This window comes from Carassius gibelio, chromosome A8, assembly GCF_023724105.1.
Source record: "Carassius gibelio isolate Cgi1373 ecotype wild population from Czech Republic chromosome A8, carGib1.2-hapl.c, whole genome shotgun sequence".
NCBI lineage: Eukaryota > Metazoa > Chordata > Actinopteri > Cypriniformes > Cyprinidae > Carassius > Carassius gibelio.
The window spans coordinates 21,597,562-21,620,066 of NC_068378.1; the positions used below are offsets into that span (position 1 = coordinate 21,597,562).

The 22,505-nt window shown below is 35.2% G+C and overlaps 1 protein-coding gene across 1 annotated transcript in view; it reads right to left on the bottom strand.

Annotated features, from left to right (window-relative positions):
- Positions 1 to 22,505, bottom strand: part of LOC128019157 (acyl-CoA-binding domain-containing protein 6-like) — a 29,137-nt gene continuing 6,632 nt past the window's right edge. Inside the window, exons 3-4 of the mRNA XM_052605212.1 lie at positions 6,366 to 6,396; positions 1 to 439 (exon numbers count right to left, since the gene is read on the bottom strand). Coding sequence (XP_052461172.1) covers positions 285 to 439; positions 6,366 to 6,396 — 186 coding nt within the window. The 3' untranslated portion in view covers positions 1 to 284. The remainder of the gene's footprint in view (positions 440 to 6,365; positions 6,397 to 22,505) is intronic.

Consider the following 22,505-nt stretch of genomic DNA (forward strand, 5'->3'; position numbering starts at 1 on the left):
TATCTTCATACTTTTGCTTTCTGCAAAAATACAAGTCTCCTATCTATAATATTGCTTTCTCCAGTGAATGTTTTTGTTGTCTGAATCAAGAGAGAAGTATGCACAGATCAAGCAATGTTGTTGAAAACAGACCAAACAGTTTTTGGATTTTGATGCAAGATGACAAAATATGACAAAGACATCAGGCATGTACCATTTGGACGAGCAGCACAGTTTGTATGAACTTTTAACTGATTGTGTGGGTTTGGTTTGATTTTGTGGAGTAAGATTTCACAGAGTGAGATTTAGCCTTTAGGAGCAGTGTACTGGCGCAGGAGAGAAGAGATGGCGCTAGACTCTGTCACCTCCTCTGGAAGGGAATCTTCTTGATCTTTGATTGACGTGTCATCTCCAGCCTCCAGGTGTAACTCAACGACTTCTGCAAACTCACAAGCTGAGGCTAGAGAAAGAGAGAGAACACAAGAAAGAAGTATCGGTACTGTTGGGTATATTTGCATTTTGTTGTATTTTGAGCAAGGGAGTCAGACACACATGAACAGCACTTTACAGGCAAATGTTGTGACTGTATTTCATAAGTCGTCAACTTTTTGTGTGTACTTTTTCCTCTAACTGCAAATTGTAACTTTTTTTAAGTGCTGAACTGATAAAATGACCTTAAGCAGATATGATAAAATGCAATAATTCTTCATTTTATTGATAGTTGACTGTTGACTGTTCATCAAAAATAAAAATAAAAATTAATCAAATGTGTTACAGGGTTAATATGACTTAATATATTTTAATACAAAATAGAATGTCATATCATCCTGCTAAATTTTAGGAATTAATAATGATAAAGATAATAATAATAATATTTTTCCTATTTTTACATAACATATTTAAATAAAATTCTAGATTCTAACACTAAACATCTGCCAGTCAAGGTTATCCTAGATAATTGATACAAAATGGTTATATAACAAAATTCATTACTATTTCACAGAATAACAAACATTACCTAAAATAAAATATAAAGAAACTCAATTTATTTCAGCTAGTTGTCAAGGTTACATTTACTTAACTTGGCTAACTAAAATAATATATAATAATAAAACAGTGTTCCTGTAGCTCAATTGGTTATTGCTTTGCGATATCAAGCGTAAGGTTGGGGGTTCAATTCCCCGGGAACACATGATAGGTAAAAATTGATATCCTGAATGCACTGTAAGTTGCTTTGGATAAAAGCATCTGCTAAATGCATAAATTTAAATGTTTAATTTAATTTAAATAAGATTAATTAAAGGGGGGGTGAAATGCTCGTTTTCACTCAATATCCTGTTAATCTTGAGTATCTATTGAGTAGTACTGCATCCTTCATAACTCCAAAAAGTCTTTAGTTTTATTATATTTATAAGAGAAAGATGGTCTGTACCGATTTTTCCCAGAATAACACGAGCCGCTGGAGGCATGACGTGTGATGGCGGAGCTAAAGAATCATGAGCGCGAGTAGGCTTTTGCGTTGAGAGCGTTTGGAAGCTGTGACATTACCGTGAGGAAAAAAACATCCAAAACAAACCATGGCTAACAGTCAAATTCAGCGTATATTTATGATCCAGAATCAGATTCAGAGGCTGAAATTTAACAAGAGCAGCATCAGCAAAGGCGGTATGCTATGTGGTATGTACTGAAACTGTATATATTTGCTTAGCGGTTTTGGAAAATGACTAAGTTCCACTTTATGTCGTCTTTTTTTTTTTTAAGCTGTACATGTGGAAAGTGCAGTTTGATGACAACATCGCATGTTGTTTACTTGATGTGCTTATGCTCCGATAGCTAAATTAATAACACAGAGATATTTGAAGCAGTTTTACTCACCGCCTGTGGTTCCAACACACGATCGTGACCCTTTTTCGTTGGGACTGCATTATCCTTAAGAAATAAACGATGTGCAAATCCAGCGTCAAACTGGGCCTTGTTTGTAAAACAAGAAACTTCGAAATGCAGGGAACAAACAAAAACACTTGTACAACTCTGTCGATGCTCTGTAAAAATAAACTCCATCCACTGGTCCCTTAATGCTGGTTTTTTTTTTTTTTTTTGGTAATCTGTGCAGGGTTGTCTTGCCCTCGCAACCAAAAACACACTTCTTTTGTGACATTTCGCGACGCTCTCGCTCTGATCAGTGAATGTCTGTGCTCTGCTATACGGGAGCGCGCCCTCTTCCGTGCCCTCAGGACCCATATAAGGAAATTCTGCTCCATCTAACGTCACACAGAGCCATACTCGAAAAAAACTTTCCGAAACTTGTGACAAACCGGAAGGAGTATTTTTGGAACAGAAATACTCCTTCAAACGTACAACTTAATTTTTGAAACTTTGTCGATGTTTAGTATGGGAATCCAACTCTTTAAAAGTGTAAAAAAACTCAGTATGCATGAAATAGCATTTCACCCCCCCTTTAAAAAATACAAATGCGTAAAAAAAAAAACAAATAGAAAAAGACTAAATAAAATGGAAATGAAAACAGAATATCAAAATAAAAACTAATTCAAAATATAATTAAAAAACTATAATAGTATCTTGGTTCTTAAACAACACTGATACCAGGTAACATGCAATCAGTTAATCCAATCCTATTTTCTCACCCATATTCTTAAAGTAATTGTTACAATACGTATGAAGACTGAATGTGCAAGCTGCACCAGTGGTTGAGCAGTACGCTTGCATTTGTGCCCCATTGGCAGTTTGTGTCCCACTCCTGTAACCCTGTTAGTGTTGCCTGCCATGCTGACGCAGGGACATTCCTCTGAGCTTGAGTGCTTTTTCACGTCTCTGTCAACTACTGCCTTCTTTTAAAAAGGAGGGAGAAATGCTCTCCTTACGGTTGCTCTTAGGTGAGTGGCTGATGTCAGCAGGAAAACCCTGAGTGACAAGAGTGGCTTTTAACCTCTGACCCCTGACCAGGAGAAAATGAGGAAAGGGAGAGGAAAAGAGAAAGAATAAGACAGGAAGAGAAGCAGAAAGAGTAGGCAAGTGCAAGAGTTTTCTGAGCATGTTGCTATGTGGTTGTTACTCTAGATTGTTGTTAAGTAGATGCTTACTGGCCAAAGTCAAGAGAGCCCAGCTTAACATGGCCAATTCTCTATTGTACATGGATCAGGTCCCACTTCAGTGTACACTATCGTTTAAATGTTTGGGGCCGGTATGACTTTTAAATGTCTCTTAAGCTCATTATGTCTGTGATCAATCAAAAATACAGTAAATAAAAATAAAATCATAACAGTTTAAACTAGCCGTTTAATAAAAAAAAAAACATTTTTAGTGAATTGTTGGCCTTCTGTGAAGTATGCTAATTTACTGTACATGTACTCAATACACAGTAGGGGATCTTCTGCTTTAATTACTTCCTCCATTCAGCGTGGCATGGAGGTGATCAGTTTGTGCCAATGCTGAGGTGGTCTGGAAGCTCAGGTTTCTTTGACAGTGGCCTTCAGCTCATCTACATTTTTTGGTCTCTTATTTCTCATTTTCCTCTTGACAATACCCTATAGATTCTGGCCAGTCAAGCACACCAACCAACACCATGGTCATTTAACCAAGTTTTGAGTGGGCAGGTGCCAAATCCTGCAGGAAAATGAAATTAGCATCTTCAAAAAGTTGGTCAGCAGAAAGGAACCATGAAGTGCTCCAAAATTTATTGGAAAACGGGTGCAGTAACTTTTAACAGTAACTAAAAAACAAAATGGACCAACACCAGCAAATGACATTGCACCCCAAATCATCACAGACTGTGGAAACTTAACACTGTACTTCAAGCAACTTGGGCTATGAGCTTCTCCACCTTTCCTACAGACTCTAGGACCTTGGTTTCCAAATGAAATACAAAACTTGCTCTCATCTAAAAAGAGGACTTTGGACCACTTGGCAATAGTTCAATTGTTATTTTCCTTAGCCCAGATAAGATGCCTCTGACATTGTCTGTGGTTCAGCAAATTCATTGACACGTCTGTGTGGTGGCTCTTGATGCCTTGACCCCAGCCTCAATCCATTTCTTGTGAAGTTCACTCAAATTCTTGAATCAGTTTTGCTTGACAATCCTCATAAGGTGGCGGTTCTCTCGGTTGGTTGTGCATCTTTTTCTTCTACACTTTTTCCTTCTATTTAACTTTCTATTAACATGCTTGGATATAGGACTCTGTGAACAGCCAGCTTCTTTGGCAATGAATGTTTGTGGCTTATCATCCTTGTGATGGGTGTCAATGACCGTCTTCTGGACAACTGTCAGATCAGCAGTCTTTCCCATGACATTTTAATTTATTGAGATGCACCTGTAGTACTGTACATGTGCAAAGTGAAACACTGCAAGTAAAGCAGCTGGCTGGGGAACAGTTCAAGATGATTTGTAGTGCATGAGCTTTTAAACACACAACTGAATGCTTCATCTCTGGTCTTTAGCAGCCCACGAACCTCTGCTGTCATCCATGGCTTCTGGTTTGGGTGACTGTGACATCATCAATGCACTTTTTGATATAAACACTCACTGTTTCACTGTACTTCTGCAGGTATATGAGGTTGTTCTAGGTGGCTGTCTTTTTAAACATGTTCCAATCTGTGCACTGAAAGCAGTCCTGTAATGTTAGGTAGCATCATCTGGCCAAACTGTGATGAATTTTTGAACCTGTTTGGTGACTTTCAGAAGTGGTCTGTATGTTGGAACTAGCCTTGTACTTGTTCTTTTCTGTTGTATAGACAAAACTCCTCGTTGTAAAGTTCACATGTTGGTAGGCAAAACTGTCTTTAAGTTTGTGTGGTTGAAGTCACCAAATATTATGAAAAAGCTGTTGGGTTTGATGTTAATCATGACAGATTTTTCATTTTTGGGTTAACTGTCAATTTAAGTAGGAAGCAGAAAAGGAAAACATTAATATTTTTTTTTCTGTAGCTCATATATTTATGTATTTTTTATTTCTTTTGTTACTGTATTTTATTTTCGGCATGCGTGCGGGTCCTTGGGCTGTCTCTGGGGAGCCATAGAGAAACAGAACAATTTACAGTGTGCAGTAAACCCCACAATTAATCATGTGTCAGCTGCATGGCCCCACACAGGGAGAGGTGGAAATGAATTTTCATTTTGTGCTATTCGTCTCTCTGAGTTCATCGCTTATGTTTATTAGTCACTTTTTTATATCCCATCCCCCCATCATTTTTTTGTCCCCCTCCTCCCCAAGGGGCAATCGTCGATGTCCACCCTGCCATGCGACCAACCAGAGGACAGATGGCAAACACACACATAGAGAACAAGTGCCTGAAGCTTGCCCATGTGTAGTGTCACATGACAGAGGAACATTGTTGATTTCCTCTGGGACAACTGGTGATTATTACAGGTTCTATTTACCACACGTGTGGCTGTGGACAAATGTACCCCTGCTCACACACCTACCTTCCTCCAGTAAACTCTGAAGTGAGCTCAAAAATAAATTAATCAGAAACCTTCTTTTTTTTTAAAGAAATTAACACTTTTATTCAGCAAGGACACATACTGTACAATGGATCAAATAGTAAAGTCATCGATAGTAAAGACATTTATAAGGTTACAAAATATTCATATTTCTAATAAATGCCATTCTGAAAAAAAAGTGTATCCCGGTTTCCACAAAAATTATGCAGCACAACAATTTTTTTACAATAATAATAATAATAATAAGGAATGTTTCTTGAGCATATTAGAAATATTTCTGAAGGATCATGTGACTCTAAAATGATGCTGAAAATTCAGCTTTGCATCACAGGAATAAATTGCATATTAAAACATGTTCAAATAAATGAATTTATATTATTTTAAATGGTAATATTCACTGTCTTTTAATCAAATAAATGCAGCCTTTAAAAGATTTTAAAATACTTTTTTTTAAAATATATAATTAAAAAATCTTACCGACTCCAACTTTTGAATGGTAGTGTATAATAATGTCTTGTCTCTTAATTTGGAAAAACAAAAAAAAATATTGTGTTCACAGTAATGCATATATGTAAAATGTACTGCGTTTACCAGCTTTGCATAGTCATGTTAAAATAGAAGTTGAAACCTGAATACATCCTGTTACAAATAAGATCTGTAAGCGATTTTATACCAATATTTTTATTTAAACAAATAGTCAATAGTTTTTAAACAGTGTTTTAAAACGTATCCTAATATAAAGTTTTGTTCCCTGGACCTTCATTTGCAAAAGCTTGTTTTCACAAAAAATGGAATGAACTGAAATTACATTCTTTTATTTTAATTTGACAGCATCTGTCATAAATAGACTTGGATTAAAATGAAGGATTCTTCACGTTTGAAGTTTCAGAATAAAGATTTTGTTACCACAGCATAGTTCTATCCTTACCATAGTGCAGTGCGGTCTGTCCTTCATCATCCTGTGAGAGAAAAGAAAAATGTTTTGAGTTATAAAAGACCATTACACCTACTCAACTATTGCTAAACTCTTTAGAATAGTTCTAATCTGTATCCATAATGACTCCAAAAAGAACCATAAAACAAGCAAACATGTTCAAGTGTAAAGCCTGCCTGTTGATTTCAACTACCGAAACAGCCTAAAACAGGTGATTTGGACTTTGAAAGGCTTAAGGAAACAGATTAAACATTGATTTCCTGTCAGATAAACAATCAGATCATTTAACCTCCAAAACAGACTTTTGAACAAGTAACCAGAATCAGAGGAGCTTGAGGACTTGGTTTAGGTGGATATATAAACCAGTTTAATATGAACAAAACTTTGACCCGCGTGCTCAACGAGGCTATGAGGCCATCATGCTGTATGTGAATATAGGTCTAGGATGATCTATTCATTGTCCCCTGCAGGGACCGTGTCCAATGCATTAGCTGTGGGGACCGAGGGCATCACACAACAATAGATGCTTATACAATAGCCCCAGTCTGCCTGGAGTGCTGGTGACAAATTGCCACAGCTTGTGGTAACTGAGGTGCGATGCAGAGAAAGCCTTATTTAGGGCAAGGATTAAGGATCCTGTGTGTGTGGATATAAATCCAGAAGAATGCAACACTCAAGGGGTCGGGAAGTTCTGCAGATGACACGTGTCGTCAGGCTAAATTATGTTTTAATTGCCTCTTCAGTGTGCCTTCTCACCTTAATAATGATAAACGGCATTATTGTTTTGGCTGGGTGGTTGGTCGCAGATCATCAGAACCCACTGAGTACTACAGAAAGAGTTTTTATGACATGTCGCACGTTTGCCCCTCTGGCCTGCATTATCCTCCTCCATAGACAATATCATTAGCCCACTGTAGTGACTCATGGACAGAGGATTTACTATACAAGTCATGCATAGTGATTAAATAGGCATCTGACAGTAGACTTGTTGAAAAGCTTACAGTGCAACACTAACAAGCAAAAAAATACCTAACTATTGAATAAAACCGAACATTTTAATTAATGCTGAATTTAACATGTTACTTTTCAGTACTGAGTTAAATATAAGCATATTTAACATATTTTCCAGTCACATCAGGTCAAAATTTCATTGTTGAGAGAAATAATATAAAATATAAAATATTAAGAAATAATATAAATAGTATATAGTTAATATAAATGAGTATATTAGTACAAATTGAATATATTACAAATACAATTAATTAGAAACACCAAGCATACTAATTTAAAATGAATGTGAAACAACCGGCATGAAATTAATAATATATATCAGTTGCTTTGGAATATAAGATGCAGCATGTTTCAGATAATGGGTTTTATGTTCTGGAAAATACGGTATAGTAACATTTCTCGGTCCGACATCTTGGATGGATTTTTTTCTACTGAGCTTGTTGCAATGCATTCTAGGAAACAAGGTATTTTGCGGATTACTTTTTGAAACAGGCTTCACATCAGGAGAGCCTATAGACGGTTTTATCGGGCGCATGCGGTCTTCCGGTCTGTGTTTGTATATCAGTCTGGCTATAGTGCCATCTACAAAAGCAGTTAAAGTTAAGGTGGTAAGCAGACTGAAGTTGGGCTCAGGTGGTTGTGCTGTGGGATGTGTTTCCCATACATTTATTTATTTGTGGCGCTCACAATATCAAAACTGACCGATTTTCCAAAAGGCTTCATTGAATAAACATGAGCACGTACTTCATGTTTTAAAAATCAAAACGAGGCGCAGGAGTTTTATATCACCGTATTTCTGAAGGCAGACTATCTTTAATTAGTCTATAAAAGTTTCAATTAAATTTTCATTTTATCTTGCATGTTATATGCCTGCTAAAGAAGCATTTGTAAGCTCAGCATTGCTTTGTGTACAGCCGTTACTGAGGAAACCTGTTTCTCCCGCTTTAAAGCACCTCCTGCTGGAAGAGAATGAATTTGCATTTTCAGTAAGTCCGATTTAGCAGCAAACATATTTTGCTCATTATCAAAAATAGTCTACTCTAGAGAGACTACTCAGCTGTTGTTATTGATTCTATTTGGATGTCTACCGGAAGTTAAGTTAGGGCCACAACAGCGTGCATATACACTAATGTTTGAAACCGTCTATAATGCCTTAAAAAGTGTGTTTTGGAACAGCCATGATCAATTATCCGAAAGTGATGCTATCGTTCACAACCTTGTTCTTTCATGTTGTAACTGAGTGGATTTTTTTCTCCAAAGCAGTGAGCCAAGGTGGTTTGCCTTGTCAATCTGGTGCTGCTAAAGTCTGATCCCATTGTTCCTAATACAAAAATCGTCATCGCACCAGAGCCAGGGCTCTCAAACGATCCTAGAGTCAGACGCTATTGTTTACGGAGAGGCGAGAGAGCTACTCCAGGGGCTCTCTGATTGGATTAGCTGGTTAAAATCCCACTAGACAAACAGAATACTGATGCAGACTCTCTCCTCACCTTCTCTGATACAGTTACTTCTCTCTGAACAGGATACAGAGTATAGGAATATCCGTTAACATAAGAAAATGCAACAACACAAACAGATATAGCTTTTTTGTTTGTGTTTGAACTTTTTTAATTAATAAAACATTTTACGTTTTAGGTTTCACATTTTCTTGCGAGGCTAGAGAAGATTAGGATGCTCTTCCTAATGTTGACCATAGTGACCATAGTTTTCACCAAAATACCATAGCTACTACAGTAATTTTAGCAAACGGTTTGATTTAACAGCTGCAACAATAACTTTTAACTATGTTACTCTGGTTATGACACAAGCTTTTAAAAAAATCGGAAGAAAAAAAATGAGCAAACTAGAGTCGGCAGATGTTTATGCGAATGGTCGATAAAGGATATGGAGATGCACATAAATACATATAGCCATAATTAAACGGTTAGGGCTTTACAAAACATAATCTTCTTTCACTGATCTTGTGTCCAGGCAACATCCGCATCGACCCAGAGCTCTGGTTCACAGCTAGTACACGGACACAGTGTGTGGACGGAGACAGCAGACAAACAGGTTGGCTATCATATAAACTACTATGATTCATGGAAAATGGATATAGACATACACCTGTTAAAGCCAGTCTATTCACACCTAGTTTATGCTACTTTTATACTGTGTTTTAGAAAAATGGCAAAATAATCTTATATTTTAAGTACACTGTTCAATCCTGGGATTCCCTTCAAACAGTAAAGAAGGAATTTATATGTATGCTGGACACTTACTGAATACTTATACTTCAATATCTGATCCAACTCAAAATAGTTCAAATAAAAAATCCTTAGGCTGATTTTTCAGTATTGCAAATTAAATATATTTTTAAATAGAGCATTTAAAGTTGAATAAGCAGCTCTGTGTGTGTTAGTGCATGTGTGTTCATGTATGTCTGAGCGCATGCTTATATGTATTTATGTGTACAGTATGTGTGTGTGAGGGGGTCATAGACTCATGTCTCTACAGCAGGAATCAGGCATAAATTGGAGTGTCCTCCATTTGGTTTTCTAGGGAAAAGCAGAAAAGTCAAGTAGTAAGCCAGCATAGCATTTTTCCAAGCAAACTTCATCCTAATTAGGAAACTACATGGACAGAAACTACTTGATCTTTAGGTTTCCTTGCGTTGCAGAAAACACGTATATCCACATATGTGAGAGAATACATATATTTATATTTGTATACAAAAAGTAATTCACATCCCAATGTGGATCATAGAAAACTATATTATTGAAAGACAGAAAAAGCAGTAGGGTTTGTTGTTTTGATGCTGACAATAGCAGGAAGTTAAATTCATTGTACTTTTGTAAAATACACTACTATTGAAAAGTTTAAGTTTTTCTCTCTTTTTTTTACATTATTTTATTTTTTTATTAAATTAATGCTTTTATTCAGCAAGGATGGATCCAATTGATAAAAATTTACATTTATGATGTTTTAAATAACCAATGTTCTTTTGAATGAACTTTCTATTCAGCAAAGAATCCTCAAAAGGAGTCCGGTTTTACTAAAACATTAAGTAGCACGAGTGTTTTTAAGGTAGATCAGTATATTAGAATGATTTCTGAAGGATCATGTGACACTGAACACTGGGGTAATGGCTGCTGAAATTTCAGCTTTGACATCACAGGAATACATACAATTTTAAAATATACTCAGATAAAAACTGTTACTTTAAACTGTAATAATATTTCATTTCCATTTTCATTCATTTCCTTTATTCTCTTTTCATGGTAATGCAACATGAAATACCACAACAACAATCCAACAAACACACAAAAATACATTCCATGACAAGAAGAACAGGAGTAAGATGAAGAAAAAAAATCGTATAAACTCCTACCCCATTCTTATACAGTATTAAGAAAGTTACAAATTAGATTGCCTCACTGACATGACATAAAAAACAACTCCAGCAACAAAAACAATGACGAAACCATTATTATTGTATAACAATTTTTACATTCATCTTGTACAAATTATGTATCTTCTGCTTATACTTATATTTAAACTGAAGAATATTTGAACAACATTTTAAATCATTTTCTAGAAAATTCCATCTTTTCACACCAGAAACTAAAACACACATTTCAGTTTGAGGGTATTTCCAGCAAAAGATTGTTTAAAATCATCATTTCTTCTACTTGTCTCAATATTTACAGTAAAAAGGGTTTGCAATCCATGCGGTAACAGGCAGTGTTTTGCTTTATGGACAACTAATAAAGTTTGTAAAGAAACCAAATACTTCAATTTGAGTAGTCCTGACCTCAGAAAAAGTCCTGTAGTATGTAGTAATATTTAACAATATTACTGTTTAAATAGATTTTTGATTAAATAAATGCAGCTTTGCTGATCATAAGAGATTTAAAAAAATAAAACATTTAAACAATCTTACCAACCCTAAACTTTTGACAACCTTATAAAATCTAAATTCTTCTAGTCACACCAACAAGCAATTCAGGTAGCATTGTCCAATCAGAATAACTCAAAGAGGAATACCTCAAAACAACCCTCTAATGCCAACACAGAGGGGAATGATGCAGGAAGTAAGAAAGTGAAAAAGAGATTAGTTGAATAAATACAGTGTTTCAGGACAAAGTGGGGGGAAAAGAGAAATAGGAGGAAAGATGGTGAAGATGAGGTGAAATGTAATAGTATAATGGATTAGACTATGTTTAATGTTTCTGCGGCGTCTGTGGTAGAGACTGTACAGTCGCACCATCTGTGTAGGCTTCAACGGGAGCTGGCATACAGTACATACACTGTCCACCAGGTCACTAAAAGCTTTCATGTTTTCATACCAGCACAACCCGGCAGGTCCATGTGGCTGTGCTGGGAACCACCATCACAGCTTTATCTATTACGACTAAATCACTCACAGGAACACCCTTTTTCTCTTTATCTCCCTCTCTCGATTACTTACTTTCCCTCTGCTGTCCTGGACAGAAACATTAAACAAATGGAGAAAAATGCATATGCAATTATGATTTATGATGACTGTATGCAGGGAGCGCAAGGGTCTTTTAATGACCCTGGCAGTAGACAGGAGGAGGAGAGAGGGATAGACAGAGGAGTGAATCAATATAACCACACAGCATTCATATGCAAATACGCTTATGATGAGCAGGTGCCATTAATCAGAGCATGTAGAAAATGCAGCCGTATGCAGGATCATAACACCTACAGTCTTACACTGATTTATAATACAAGATTTATGAATATCTAGGTTCCTTTACAGCAAAGAAGTTCTTGATTATCTGTTGCATATATTAAAGTTGCAAAGAGGAAACGGTTGCATGTAAACATCTATGACTATTTATTTATATTATACAGTATCTTTATTAACGTTCAAAAATGAATAAGCTGGTCTGAAATTTAAGGAGGTATTTCTAAATAAACTTTGAGAAATATGCCCTTAATAACCTTACTCTTTTGAACATCCATAATTTCAGCGTTAATAATATTAAGAACAATTTTCTTGAACACCAAATCAGCATAGTAGAAAGATTTCTAAGGATCATGTTACACTGGAGAAATGGCTGCTAAAAAAATTCAGCTTGCCATTGCAATGATAAATTACATTTTAGAATAATATAATAATAATACAAATACTATTTCACAATATAAATGTTTTTTTTTAATGGTATAAAATGAATCAATCCAATTGGAAAGTTTTAAAGTGAGAAACACCAATTAATACCACAAACTATCAAAGAACTCATCAACATTTTTTATATACTGTACTTACTGATGTTTATACTGTTTTATCACCAACAATTATGCAATTTCCAGAATTGAAGGATGATGTAATTAATTACCTTAATAGATTAGCAATTAAAACAAGATACTCAAAATTAATGTGTTTTTTTATATACATTTTTGATTAGAGAAAGCAAAAAAACTAGGGAACAACTAAAATAATTCTTAATAAGTTGCTGGTGTAATTGCATAACACCTGGGGGAAAATAAACGGCAACATAAACACTCCTATATTTATTTACCTGTGTGATTGTTATAAAAAAATAATAAAATAAAAAACTAGAGAAAATGTAACTTAAAATAAGTTTCATATTTTAACCAATATATCAACACATGAAGAAGACGGCATAGTAGGACTGACCCATATTATTGTGCACACAAGGGTACATTCTCGTTCGAGAGCTGTGATGAAGGATCAGGTGGGTGGACCATTCCTAATTGAATCTATCTCACCTCTGTGTGCAGTGTGTTAACCTTGCCAGCCAGTGTGTGTGTGTGTGTGTGTGTGAGGGTTAGCCTGTCAGTGCATATCACTCAATCCCAAAATGTCCTTGATAAAAAGCTTCTGTAAAGATCAGGTCAGTCTTTTCCCCTCACAGTACCATCCCAAAACACTCAACAGAGGGCATCCATCACCCCACAATCAATCTTAAACATAATGCAGATGGTGGTTATAATACCATATTTTTAGAAATGGAGTGAGTCATTGTGAACAATATCACTCATAGTTTGGATAATAAAATACATTTTTAAATGGATTAAATTATTGCAATGTAATTATTTATTGAACACTGATAAATTTTTAGCATACTACTATTATGCTATTGCATAAAATAAATAAATATTTTGGACTTAGGCCTATTACTTTACTAAATCCTTATTCCTGAGAGTAAATATGCACCTACATTGAAATGATAAACACAGTGACATTATTTGTATGCAGATGTCTTGCCTAACAGACTTAAATCTGTGCATTAGAAAAAAAACACAAATCGAGAGATAGAAAGGTGTAGAGACATTGTTTCCAAGGAAACACTTATGGACTTATGGAGGGCTTTTTAAGTTGGCTGTAATATTCAGAGGGAGATTGATTAGTAGCAGCATGACTGATTGATTTTTTTTTTCTTTTACAGTCAATCCTCGAGGCAGAACAACGTTCACCTCTCTTCTCTCTAATGCACAACAGCATGCGTATGTTAATCAGCTGCATAACCAGCACTCATGCCTTCCTACAACAGCATTAAATCATTGTCTGAGGTTTGTTTTTGTTCTTTTTAATTAGTGACTCTCTTTTCCCATTGACAGTCCTTGGGTTTACACAGAACATTTAAAAAGAAGCGCAAATGAAAACAAAACACACCCGTGGACTTCAGTCTGCGTCCGCGTCTCAGTGTCCACCCCAAGGGACGTCTTAGGATCCATTAAGCAATTTCGCATGAGCCAAGAGTGATGGGGAATTACCATGGGTAAGTCCAGGATCATCAGAGCAGTTCAAAAAGAAATACATAAAATAAATAAATGCATAAACCGCTCTAATATGAAAATCAATGTTGCAGGCGCAGCTAAATCGCTGTGGGGGGAAAAACTAATAAACCACAGGGCAAGTTCTGCCCTTGCTGGGAAATATGCTCAATCTCTCTTTCTCCCTCTCTCTCTCTTTCCCTCTTTCTCTGCACACAGCTGTGGACAGCTTTAATGTCCTTCACAATTTATGTGGATGGTTTGAAAACAGGAAGAAAACTGTTGAGTGTACGTATTGTGGCAAGGCGGCAGGAAGAGAGAGAAACAGATGGTTCTAGAGAGGCTTTTCATCAGAGTTCAGCTGCCTGCGGCTAGAATGAAACACTTCGCTGAGAATGAATTGAACCCACTGATAGCGTCGTTTATTTTCATGTGCTTTCTGCATTTTAGAACACGATTCACTGAAGGAATTATGCAAATCAAGAGATACCGCAAAAATGTATGTGAGGAATTGCGTGATTTCGGGGCAGGGCATTTTGCAGTGCCAGTGTTTTTGTTATTTAACACATTTACATGTGTAATTTCCGGATGCTTTTATACAAAGTGACTTTTCCTGGTATCAAACCCATGACCTTAGAGTTGCTAGTCGAGTCACCTTTATTTAAATAGCGCTTGATCCAATACATACTGCAATACAAATTCTGCTGCTGGCACCTTGGTCTACTTTTAAGCTGTATCAGCTCTTTGAAATAAAATAGTGTTTCACTTATTCACTTACAATGCGATATAAACATGGACCAGTTATAATGTTTCTCTCCATCCAATAATAATCATACCATAAAAATTAACGCTGCTACAAACATTCATTCATTTAATAAATTACACTACTCCTTTAAACAATGTTAAAGGGATACTCCACCAAAAAATGGAAAATTCATACATCATTTACTTACCCTCACGTCGTTTCCAAACCTGTATAACATTCTTTCTTCTGTGAAACATAAAAGAAGATATCTTGAAGAATGTTGATAACCAACCAGTTTCGGTTACCAATTTTCTTTCAAATATTTTCTTTTAAATTCTACAGAAGACAGAAAGGCATGCAGGTTTGGAACGGCACAAGGGTGAGTAAATGATCACAGAATATTCCTTTTCGGGTAGACTATGCCTTTAAATGTGACAGGCAAAAAGTGTACAATTTTGTGAATAATACACTATAATAATAAAATTAATTCTATAATTAAAACTCTTTTACATAAAAAGGAGGTGAAAAGAATGACAACTAAGCAAATTGTCTACAGGGTTCTTGTAGCTCAAAGAGCAAAGCATAGCACTAGCAACACCAGGGTCACAGGTTGGATTCCCAAGAAATGCATGAAGTAATGAAAGCAAGTACAATGACAAACATAAAAGTTAATAATTAGCCTGAAATGATTTGCAAAGCATTTGTAAATCACTTTTCTGAAAGGGAAAATGCCGGGGATCAAACATTTCTTTATTTATTTATGCATTTAACAGACGCTTTTATCTAAAGCGACTTACAATGCATTCAGGCTAACAATTTTCTCCTATCATGTGTTTCCTGGGATTGGAACCCCCAACCTTGCGCTTGTTAATGCAATGCTCTACGACTTGAGCTACAGGAACACTAATCATATGCTTGATTAATAATGAATAATTATGAATAATTCTCTCCATTTCCACAAAGCCACTAATATACCTGTAAACATGAATTATAAACAACAAAACACTATCTATTTCACCTACTTGAAAAACAGCATAAAAACATGAAAAAAAGGACAAAATATGCAGAGCAGGGACTTCAGGGAACAGTCTCAATATATTGCACAAATACTTTTTTATTAATTAATTTATTAAGCTTTCACTAAAACGAGACTTCACAATACTCGCCGAACTAGCAATCACTACAGAAACCAAAATCACTGACTGCTGCTCTCAGTCTCATATGTTAACCAACAATTACAATTTGTATAGCAAATGAATGATCCAAGTCCGTGACTCTAAGGTGTTCATGAACCCTCCCACCATTGAGCCCCGTTCTCATGCAGCTGGCGAATGGACTCTCCTCGCCAGTCTTATGAGAGATTGCCTTGGGGATTTGTTATGACGTGGAGAATGGAACCATTTGTTATAGTGGACCTGTGGCAGCAGCAGAAGGACCTGAATGTGTAAAATGTTCTCAACAGGGAATTTTAAACAGTTGCTTGTATTAAGAAAGTGTGTAGCGAGAGCTTTAGAAACACAACCAATTTTTTTCAAACCTACCTAATGTGTACATCTTCCAACTACATTTAATGCATTTTTCAAAAATAAAATTATGCAGCTGCTAACATTTTGTAAAACCCGTCAAACCCTTAAAACTGCTATACTGCACAAACGCAAATGCTTCAATTATCTCTCCATTTCCACAAAGGCACTAATATACCTGTAAGCAAACAGCTTCCCTTCTCTGTCCCAAACAATTCCTCACCATGAACTACTAGTAGCCCAGGCAGATATTTATCACTATTGATCTACCTGGTCCTCGCCAGGGCCTTTTGTTCTCTCGACTCCAGGCTCTGACCTCAATTAAGTTATGAATTTCAATCTGATGGACAGAGCGCGTGGCCAGCACAGCCGTGCAAGAAGGGGAGTGGATTAATTAGACACAGTGGCACTGGGATTCACCTCTCCTGCTGGCGACTCGTGCTGTTTTCATAAGAAAACTCACACAGAGAGAGGAGGAAGAAAAAAGAGAGAGAAAAAGACAGAGAATTAACAATAGAAGAATAAAAAAAACTGCATTAAAATTGATGTTTCAGTAAAATCCAGAATACTGGCAAGTGGCAAATGAATTAATACCAAACTGACTACGAAAAAAATTGCTTTCATTTACAGAACATTTTGAACAGCACTTTTGAGGCAGCAAAAAATAATATCAATTATTATTAATTAATGACCAATCAAAAATCAGTATGCCAACAGACCACCGTTTGCACAGGGATCACTGACACTCCTAATTGAGATTGTAGATAGAGTGGCAATGGTCCACTTGAGAGATAGGTGACAGTAATGCACTTATAAGTCTGAGATCCACAGTAAAGCAAGAAGAAGAAAAAGACGATGACGCTTCACATGCCTGCTTGAGAACGTGCACAGGAGGACGCACTCAGGAGAGTTCCAACAGTTTGGACATTGCATGAATCAGAGGTTAAAAATTATATAAATACTGTCTCACTTTCTTTAGTTTTCTTTCAGTTTTATCTTTATTCAACACTAAGATGAAATCGGATCACAAGACCACAATGTCCTCACCCACAGTTCATGGTTCACCCACTATTAACTGTTGGTCTATTGTAATACTTTTCATTTATAATGTTCTACTTTCAGTCTATAGTATCCAAAAACATTTATTTATAAGACAATACACCGAAGCTGAGCTATTGGCATTTTCTTTGTGTGCTTTTCAAATGCAGTCATGGCTCACACTTGAACCTAATGAGTGGCTACAAAGTTTTATATTGCTATCAAATCACACTTCCGGAAAGTAATAACATAGGATAATAATTTTGGCAGGAGCAGTAGGGTGAGTACAATGATGTTTGGACATTGCGTGAATCAGAGGTTAAAAATTATATAAATACTGTTCAGTTTCTTGCACAGACTGATGGTTTTGTGTCTTTACACATCAATGCATCGTCACAAGCTGCAGGGTTTAATTTTTGTTTTGTTTATTGTCTCTTGTTTGTTTTACTGACAGACTGCAATGGTTTCATTTAAAAATCTCAGTTTGTGTTCTACTGAAGAAACAAAGTCAACTAAATTTTGTACACCATACTTTTAAGAAGAAAGACCAACTGCAATTTAGCTTGCATAATTTATGGTCCGTCACGGTCTGTTTTGAATGCTCAAAAGCATTCTATCAATGTAAGTCAACAGAGAATGCCAATAATGTTTAATATTCAGTCTCAAATTTATTAAAAAGTATAACTTTACAATAAAAAACAAAAAGGCATAGTGAAATAGCCATTTTACACTGAGGAAAAATTGCTATGGAAACAATTTTCACTCAGAAATTGCTAATGAATTTTACAATTACAAAGAAACGGCAAATAACACTGAATTAAAAATGATTTTTTTTTATAAAGTAGAAAGGCTGAAATTATTTTGTAAAACATATCTTTTTATTTATCTATTTTAAACAGTGTTTTGTAGATCATTTCAGCCTTTGACATAAAATGTAGTACACTGTTTGAAATAAATACAAAAATACAACAAGATATGTTTTACAAAATAATTTTGGTGTTTCTACTTCTAAAATTAACTTTTAATTCAGTCTGTTATTTGCCGTTTCTTTGTAATTGTGGAATTTATTAGCAATTTCTAAGTGAAAATTGTTTCTACAAATATTAAAAATATTGTGTCCCAAGTATAAATCTTTCACAATTAATTTAGCTTGAACTGCTTTATGTACAGGCTAAGTTCAAACATTGTTTTGTAGATCATTTCCAGCCTTTGACATAAATCTTGGTACAATGTTTGAACTTGGCCTGTACATAAAGCAATTAAGCTGTTCTTAAGCTGCAAATCAACATATTAAAATGATTTCTGAAAGATCATGTGACATCAAGGACTGTAGTAATGGCTGCTGAAAATTCAGCTTTGCCATCAAAGGAATCAATTAAATCTTAAAACATATTAAAATAGAAAGTGATTTTAAATTGCAATAGTATTTCACAATATTACAGTTTATACTGATATACAGATTTCGTATATTAAAAAAAAAAAATGAAGGCATTTCATGACAAAAGCACAATGTTTGTTTTCATTATAGACAACTTCATTGCTCAGAATGAGAATAGTAAAAGTTTGATACGTCACGCCACTCGTCTACTCTATAGATGTATGCACAAAACACATATAAACATACATGTGCAAACACACATAAACATACATGTGCAAACACACATAAACATACATGCACAAACACACATAAACATACATGCACAAACACACATAAACATACATGCACAAACACACATTAACATACATGCACAAACACACATAAACATACATGCACAAACACACATTAACATACATGCACAAACACACATAAACATGCACAAACACACATTAACATTAACATACGTGCACAAACACACATAAACATACATGCACAAACGCACATTAACATTAACATACATGCACAAACACATAAACACACATTAACATACATGCACAAACACACATGCAGTGTGGGTTTCATAGTTGACTGTGTTCTACTTCTTCTGCAGAGCAGTTAAAAACAACAGATGCATGAACTCATGAACACGGATTTTACCAGTACAAATCTAACTCTACCACGCATGAAATACATTCAATGAGCGCGGAAAAAAAGAGTCCCCCCAAATTCTCCCATGTGTCCCAGTTCTGTTCAATCATGAGAGAACTGAATATATGCTGGCGCTGTGATGTTTTCCAGGTGGCTGTTGACAGGTGGCATATGAGCTAATCTGAGAGAACAAGGGGTCTTTTTGCTCCTATTGTGTTTCCCCTTGATCCAGGATTACACCAAAACACCACGATATTCAAACTACCACACTCTCCAGGACCACCGCATCCATCAGCTGATTAACTGCAATACAATTTTCATTGAAGACGTAATAGCATTTTTTTCCTCCCTTCCCCCTATTTCAATCAACAAATTAAAAATATAAACCACTTTTATCTTTATTTAACACTAAGATGAAATCGGATCACAAGACCACAATGTCCTCACCCACAGTTCATGGTTCACCCACTATTAACTGTTGGTCTATTGTATTATTTTTCATTTATAATGTTCTACCTTCAGTCTTGTATAGTATCCAAAAACATTTATTTGTAAGAAAATACACCAAAGCTGAGCTATTGGCGTTTTCTTTGTGTGCTTTTCAAATGCAGTCATGGCTCACACTTGAACCTAATGAGTGGCTACGAAGTTTTATATTGCTATCAAATCACGCTTCCGGAAAGTAATAACATAGGATAATAATTTTGGCAGGAGCAGTACAATGATTAAACACAGCCATATTTTCTCTCATGCCACCTGAACGCTACTTAATAAATCTGCCCTCAATTATTCTCCTGCTGTAGTCCAGCGATATTCACCTTCTGCTGGTCAGTGCCGCAACACAGAACAGAACTTTGAACTTTGGCTATTGGGAAACCACCTTTGATCCAAAAAAGCGACAAAAACAGGCCAATTTACACCCAAAGTCAACTAAATATTTTATTTCATACAATGCTTGGCTCCAGAATATACATGTATTATATATTTATTTATTTTCACATATTATACAATTTAAAGTATTTAATAATACAATTTATTATATGTGACCCTGGACCACAGAACCAGTCATAAGTCGCTATGGTATATTTGTAGCAATAGCCAAAAAAAAAAAAACATTGTATGGGTCAAAATGTAAAAAAAAAAAAGTATGCCAAAAATCATTAGGATTTTAAGTAAAGATCATGTTCCATGAAGATATTTAGTAAATTGTATACTGTAAATATATAAAAAAATAATTTTTGATTCGTAATATGCATTAAGAAGAATTAATTTTGACAACTTCAAAGGCGATTTTCTCAATATTTTTTGCACCCTCAGATTCCAGATTTTCAAATGGTTGCATCTCTGCCAAATATTGTCCGATCCTAACAAAACATACATCAACGGAAAGATCATTCATTCACTTTTCAGATAATTTATAAATCTCAATTTCAAAAAACGGACACTTAAGACCAGAGTCTCACACACACACACACAAACACACGCACACACACACACACACACACACACACACATATATATATATATATATATATATATATATATATATATATATATGTATGTATATATATATATATATGTATGTATATGTATGTGTGTGTGTGTGTGTGTGTGTGTGCGCGCGCAACTACCTGTTATTATGTACACAAGAACTTCATATGATTATATATGCTACACAGTCCAGGTGATGTCTGTTACATATAATATGACATTATGTTCTCTACTGAAGCTCTAGTGGGGATTTCACATTAGTCTAACTGTTAAATACAACAATAGAACAGCGTTGATTGTTGTCTAGGACAAGCATTTGCTCTCCACCCACACAATTAAGGTCCACAGCCACCAAAAAATAAATACATCAACTGATAAAAAAAAAAAGAGTAATTTGCAAATGTTCTGATTATATGGGTTGTATAATGCGAACAATTTGGCTGATTACTTCCAATTGATTTGTCTTAGCGAGAATCAGATCAAGCCAGTGACCGCATAACGGTACTTCACCGTATTAATTTCCCAATGCAGTATTCAGCCAGTCAGCTTAAAACAAAGCCAAATCTGCCATTATGACCTGTAGAGTTTTTTTTTAAATATAGCTACCTGCTTATAGTGTGCTGCTTAACCCCCGCTGAGATACGCTGATAGGATATCCCCAAATGATTAAAGTACAGACGCTGCTAAGCTCAGGGATGGAGGATGGCAGTTGATGTGTTCTCTCAGATTAGCGAGGATGAGCGTCTATCAGCCCTGGGATCAAAAAGTAAAATATGTACTTCTCCACAAAATATTTAGAAGATCACAGTGTTTCGCTCAATTTTGAGATTGGCTGAAAATTACATTTAAGACTTATTGAATTATCAGGGTTTTAAAAGGGAAATTAACTTTATTTGTATTATTTTGATTAAGATGACAGCAAAGGTAATCTGTAAGTAAAAAATATAGAAAATGAGCATGCACAATTAAATATACATTATCATCTGATAGAATAAAAAAAGATAAGAAAACACTCATATTGACCTATAACTAAAATATGGTGCACCCAGAATACACAATATATTTGTCACCATATTAGATCCAGTATTGGTTAAATTTTAGGACTTTGAAACAAATAAAAATTTAAGAAATTCACTGCATAACATGCAGATTAATTAATCTAATCAATTTAATGAATCTCAGAAGTTTATTTATATATATATATATATATATATATATATATATTTTTTTTTTTTTTTTCATTGAACTTAAACTCATTACTTGTCTAACAGTTCACAGCAATCTATTTTGCGATTTAATAAAAATGAATGAAAGTATTAATTTCCCTTTTTTTTATTACCCCGAACATTTAAATGGTAGCCGATCACAGTTTCCATGAAAATAATAGGTAGCAAAAACAATGTGTTTTCAACACTGACAATAATAAGAAATGTTTCTTGAGCAATAATAATAAAAAAGCATAGGAGACTTAATATAATATTTTTACTGTATTTTTTATCAAATAAATGCAGCCTTGGTGAGATTAAGAAACTTCTTTAAAAAAAAATCTTAAA